Below are 5,370 nucleotides of genomic sequence, written 5' to 3'. Positions count from 1 at the left end.
CCTCCCCTCTCCTATCCCCTCATAACTCCTTCCCTTTCCTCCCCTCATATCTCCATCCCTCCCTCTCTTCCCTCCCCTCAAATACAGCCTCTGATAATTATAATATGGTCCTCTCCTCCCCCCTCCTCTCCTCCCCTCTCCCCTCTCCCTCTCTCTCTCCCTCTCTCCTCTCTCTCTCCCTCCCTCCCCTCTCCTCCCCTCTCCTCTCCTCTCCTCCCCTCCCTCCCCTCCCCTCCCTCTCCTCTCCTCCTCCCCTCTCCTCTCTCCCCCTCCTCTCCTCTCCTTCTCTCCCTCCCCTCCCCTCCCTCCCCCTCCTCCCCCTCCCCCTCCCCCCCCCCTCTCTCTCTCTCCCCTCCCTCCCTCCTCCCTCCTCCTCCTCTCCCCTCTCCCTCTCTCCTCTCCCTCCTCTCTCCCCTCTCCTCTCCTCCTCTCCCCCCTTCTCCCCCTCCCCCCCTCCCCTCCTCCCCTCTCTCTCCCCCCCTCCTCCCCCTCCCCCTCTCCCCCCCCTCTCTCCTCTCCTCTCCTCTCCCCCCCTCTCCTCTTCTTTCCTCTCCTCCTCCCCTCCCCTTCCCTCTCTCCTCACCTCTCCCCCTTTCCTCTCCTCTCTCCTCCTCTCCTCCTCCCCTCCCTCCCTCTCCCTCCTCTCCCCTCTCCTCTCCTCCTCTCCCCTCTCCCCCTCCTCCTCTCCCCCCTCCCCTCTCTCCCTCCCCTCCTCTCCCCCCTCCCCCCCTCTCCTCTCCTCTCCCCTCTCCCCCCCTCCCCTCTCCCCCCCTCTCCCCCCTCTCCTCCCCTCCCTCCTCTCCTCTCCCCTCCCCCCTCCCTCCTCCCCTCCCCCCTCCCTCTCTCCCCCTCCCTCTCCTCCTCTCTCCCTCCTCTCCTCCCTCCTCTCCTCTCCTCTCCCCTCTCCTCCTCTCCCCCCTCTCCCTCCCTCTCCTCTCCTCCTCCTCCTCCTCTCCTCCTCTCTCCCCTCCTCTCTCTCCCCCTCCTCTCTCCTCTCCCCCCTCCTCTCTCCCCCCCTCCTCCCCCTCTCCCCCCCTCCTCTCCTCCTCTCCCCTCTCTCCTCCCCTCTCCTCTCCTCTCTCCCCTCCTCTCTCTCCCCTCCCTCTCCCTCCCCCCCTCCCTCTCCCCTCTCTCTCCCCCCCTCTCCTCCCTCCCCCACTCTCTCGTCTTTCTCTCCCCTCTCTCCCTCTCTCTCCCCCCCTCCCTCCCACTCTCCCCCCCTCTCTCTCCCCCTCTCTCCCCCCCTCTCCTCCCCTCTCTCCCCCTCTCTCTCCTCCTCCTCTCCCTCCTCTCCTCTCTCTCTCTCCCTCTCTCTCTCTCCCTCCTCTCTCCTCCCCTCTCCTCCCTCTCTTCCTCTCTCTCTCCCCTCTCCCTCCCTCCTCACTATCTCCCTCCTCGTCTCCTCTCCCTCCCTCCCTCTCCCTCCCCCTCTCCTCCTCTCCCCCTCCCCTCCCCCTCTCCCTCTCCTCCCCTCTCCCCCTCTCTCGCCCCCTCCTCTCCCTCTCCTCCCTCTCCTCCTCCTCCCCTCTCTCTCCTCTCCTCTCCTCTCCTCCCCCTCCCCCTCTCCCCCCCCCTCCCCTCTCCTCCTCTCCCCTCTCTCTCCTCCCCTCCTCTCCTCTCTCTCCCTCCTCCCCTCGCTCCCCCTCCCCCCCCTCTCTCCTCTCCCTCTCTCTCTCTCTCTCTCTCTCTCTCTCTCTCTCTCTCTCTCTCTCTCTCCTCCTCCTCCCTCTCTCCCTCTCCTCTCCTCTCTCCTCCTCTCCCTCTCCTCTCCTCTCTCTCTCCCTCCCCCTCTCCTCCCTCTCCCTCCCCTCCTCTCCTCTCTCTCTCCTCTCCCTCTCTATCTCCTCTATCTCTGTCTCTCTATCTCTCTCTCCCCCACCTCCCCTCTCTCTCTCTCTATCTCAACTCTCCCTCTCTCTCTCTCTCCTCCTCTTAACTCCTCTCCTACCCCCACTTTTCCTCTCCTCCCCTCTTCACTCCTCTCCTCTCCCCTCCTCTCCTCTCCTCTCCTCTCCCTCTCCTCTCCTCTCCTCTGCCCTTCTCTGCTCCCCTCCCCCTCTCCCCTCTCCTCTCCCCTCCTCTCCTCCCTCCCTCCCCTCCTCTCTCTCCTCCCCCTCCCCTCCCTCCCCTCTCCTCCCTCTCCCCCCCTCCTCCTCTCTCCCCCCCCTCTCTCCTCTCCTCTCTCCCCTCCTCTCCTCCTCTCCTCTCCTCTCTCTCTCCCCTCTCTCCCCCTCCTCTCCCCCTCCTCCCCCTCTCTCCCCTCCTCTCCTCCCTCCTCTCTCTCCTCCCTCCTCCCCCTCCTCTCTCTCCTCCTCTCCCTCTCTCTCCTCTCTCCTCTCTCCTCCCTCTCCTCCCCTCCTCCCTCTCTCCTCTCTCCCTCTCCCTCCTCCCCTCCTCCTCCTCTCCTCTCCCCTCTCCTCTCCTCCCCTCCCCTCTCATCTCCTCTCCTCTCCTCTCCTCCACTCTCCTCCACTCCCCTCTCCTCTCCTCTCTCCCCCTCCTCTCCCTCCCCTCTCCCTCTCCTCCCCTCTCTCTCCTCTCTCTCTCTCCTCTCCCCCTCTCCCCTCCCTCCTCCTCCTCCCTCTCCTCCCCTCCTCCTCTCCTCTCCCCTCCTCTCTCCTCCCTCCTCTCCCTCCCCCCCCCTCCTCCCCTCTCCCTCCTCTCCTCTCCTCTCCTCTCCTCCTCCCCTCCCTCTCCTCTCCCCTCCCTCCCCCTCCTCCCCTCTCCCCTCCCCCTCTCTCCTCCCTCCTCCCCTCTCTCTCTCCCTCTCCTCTCCTCCCCCCTCCCCCTCTCCCTCCTCCCTCCTCTCTCCTCCTCTCTCCTCCCTCCTCCTCTCCTCTCCTATCAACTCTCCCTCCTCCCCTCTCTCCCTCCTCCCCCTCTCCTCTTCTTTCCTCTCCCCCCCCTCCCCTCCCCCTCCCCCCTCTCTCTCCCCTCCTCTCCTCTCCCCTCCCCTCCCCCCCTCCCCCTCCTCTCCTCTCTCCTCTCTCTCCTCTCCTCCTCCCCTCCCTCCCTCTCCCCCTCCTCCTCCCCCCCTCTCTCCCCCTCTCTCCTCCCCTCTCTCTCCCTCCTCTCCTCTTCCCTCCTCCTCTCCCTCTCCCTCTCCTCTCTCTCCCTCTCCCCTCTCCTCTCTCCCTCTCTCTCCCTCCCCCTCCTCCCTCCTCCCTCCTCCTCCTCTCCCTCTCCCCTCCCCCCCCTCCCTCCTCCTCCTCTCCCCCCCTCCTCTCCTCCCCTCTCCTCTCCCCTCCTCTCCTCTCCTCTCCCTCCCCTCTCCTCTCTCTCTCCTCCTCCCCTCCTCCCTCTCCTCTCTCTCTCCTCCCCTCTATCTCCCTCCCCCCCTCTCCCCCTCCTCTCCCCTCTCCCTTCTCTCCCTCCCTCCCTCTCTCCCCCCCTGTCTATCTCTCTCCTCTTCTCTATCCCCTCTTCTCTCCCTCCCCCCTCCCCCCCCCTCCCTCTCTCTGACTGTCATCTCCCTACTCTTCTCTCTCCCCTCCCTCCCTCTCTCTCTCCCCCCTCCCTCCCTCTCTCCCCCTCCTCCCCTCCCCTCTCCTCTCCTCTCCTCTCCTCTCTCTCCCTCTCTCTCCCTCTCTCCTCTCTCTCTCCCCTCTCCCTCCTCTCCCCCCTCCCCTCTCCTCTCCTCTCCCGCCCTCTCCTCCTCCTCTCTCCTCTCCCCTCCCCTCCCTCCCCTCCTCCTCTCTCCTCCCCTCCTCCCCCTCTCCCGCTCCTCTCCCCCTCTCCCCCCCTCCCTCTCCTCTCTCCTCCCCCTCCTCTCCCTCCCTCCTCTCCTTCTCTCACTCATTCTCTCCTTCTCTCCCTCTTCTCTCTCCCCCCTCTCCTCTCCTCTCCTCTCCTCCCCTCTCCTCTCCTCCCTCTCTTCCTCCTCTCCTCCCCCCTCCCCCCTCTCCCCTCCCCCTCTCCTCCCCCCCCCTCCTCTCCCTTCTTACCCCCTCCTCCCCTCTCTTCCCTTCTCCCCCACCCTCCCCTCCCCCCCCCTACCCCCCCCTTTCTTCCCCCCCTCTCCCTCCTCTCCTCTCCCCTCCCCTCCCCTCCCCCCCCTCCTCCCCCCGCCCTCCCCTCCTCCCGCCGCCCCCCCCCTCGCCCCCCCCCCCCCCGCGCGCCCCCCGCCTCCCCTCTCCGCGCCTCGCCTCCTCCCCTCCGCGCCTCTCCGCTCCCCCTCCGCGCCGCCGCCCGCCCGCGCCGCCCCGCTCGCCGCGCGCGCCCCGCCCCGCCCGCGCGCGCTCGCGCGCCGCGCCGCCGCGCGCCCGCCCCCCCCCTCGCGCGCCTCGCCGCGCCGCGCCGCGCCCCGCCGCGCCGCGCCGCGCGCGCGCGCGCGCGCGCGCCGCGCGCCGCGCCCGCGCGCGCGGCCGCGCCCCCGCCGCCCCCCGCCCGCGCCGCCCCGCGCGCCGCGCGCCGCGCCGCGCCGCGCGCCCCGCCCGCCGCGCCGCCCGCCCCGCGCGCGCGCCGCGCGCCGCCGCGCCGCGCGCGCGCGGCGCGCGCCGCGCCGCTCCGCCGCGCGCGCGCGCGCGCCGCGCCGCGCGCGCGCGCGCCCGCCGCGCCGCGCCGCGCCGCGCCGCGCCGCGCCCGCCGCGCCGCGCCCGCCGCGCCGCGCCCCCCGCGCCCGCCCGCGCGCGCGCCGCGCCGCGCCGCGCCCCGCGCCGCCCCGCCGCGCCGCCCCGCCGCGCGCGCCGCCCGCGCGCGCGCCTCGCCGCGCCGCCGCGCGCCGCCGCCCGCCGCCGCGCCGCGCCGCGCCGCGCCCCGCGCCGGCGCCGGCCGCGCCGCGCGCTCCCCCGCGCCGCCCCCGCCGCGCGCGCCGCCCCTCGCCGCGCCGCGCCCCCGCCGCGCCGCGCGCGCGCGCCCCTCCGCCGCGCGCCCGCCGCCGCCGCGCCCCGCGCGCGCGCGCGCCGCGCCGCGCCCGCGCCTCGCGCCGCCTCTCGCCCCCGCGCGCCGCCCGCGCCTCCGCGCGCCGCGCGCTCGCCCGCGCGCGCGCGCGCCGCCCGCCGCTCGCGCCCGCGCTCGCGCGCCCGCGCCGCGCCGCGCCGCGCCCGGCCGCGCGCGCGCGCGCCTCGCCGCGCCGCGCGCGCGCGCCTCCCCCGCGCGCGCCGCGCGCCCGGCGCGCCGCCGCGCCCGCGCGCCCGCGCGCGCCGCGCCCGCCTCGCCCGCGCGCGCCGCGCCGCGCCGCGCGCCCCCCCCGCGCGCGCGCCCGCGCCGCGCCCGCGCGCCCGCCGCCGCGCGCCCCCGCCTCGCGCCGCGCCCGCGCCGCCGCGCGCGCGCGCGCCCCCGCGCGCGCCCGCGCCGCGCGCGCGCGCGCGCCGCGCGCCCCGCGCCGCGCGCGCGCGCGCGCCGCGCCGCGCTCCGCGCGCGCGCGCGCGC

The 5,370-nt window shown here is 74.1% G+C and overlaps 1 protein-coding gene across 1 annotated transcript; it reads left to right on the top strand.

Annotated features, from left to right (window-relative positions):
• Positions 1-1,223: 1,223 nt before the first annotated feature.
• Positions 1,224-2,541, top strand: LOC129694913 (uncharacterized; the record flags this gene model as incomplete). Its single annotated transcript, XM_055631670.1, has 2 exons — positions 1,224-1,322; positions 2,494-2,541. Coding segments are annotated over 2 exons (147 nt in total), but the record flags the coding sequence as incomplete, so codon positions are not given.
• Positions 2,542-5,370: the final 2,829 nt, after the last annotated feature.

This window comes from Leucoraja erinacea, unplaced genomic scaffold, assembly GCF_028641065.1.
Source record: "Leucoraja erinacea ecotype New England unplaced genomic scaffold, Leri_hhj_1 Leri_857S, whole genome shotgun sequence".
Taxonomy (NCBI): domain Eukaryota; kingdom Metazoa; phylum Chordata; class Chondrichthyes; order Rajiformes; family Rajidae; genus Leucoraja; species Leucoraja erinaceus.
The sequence above is the reverse complement of the archived record's forward strand: the minus strand, read 5'-3'. Positions and strand labels throughout refer to the sequence as shown.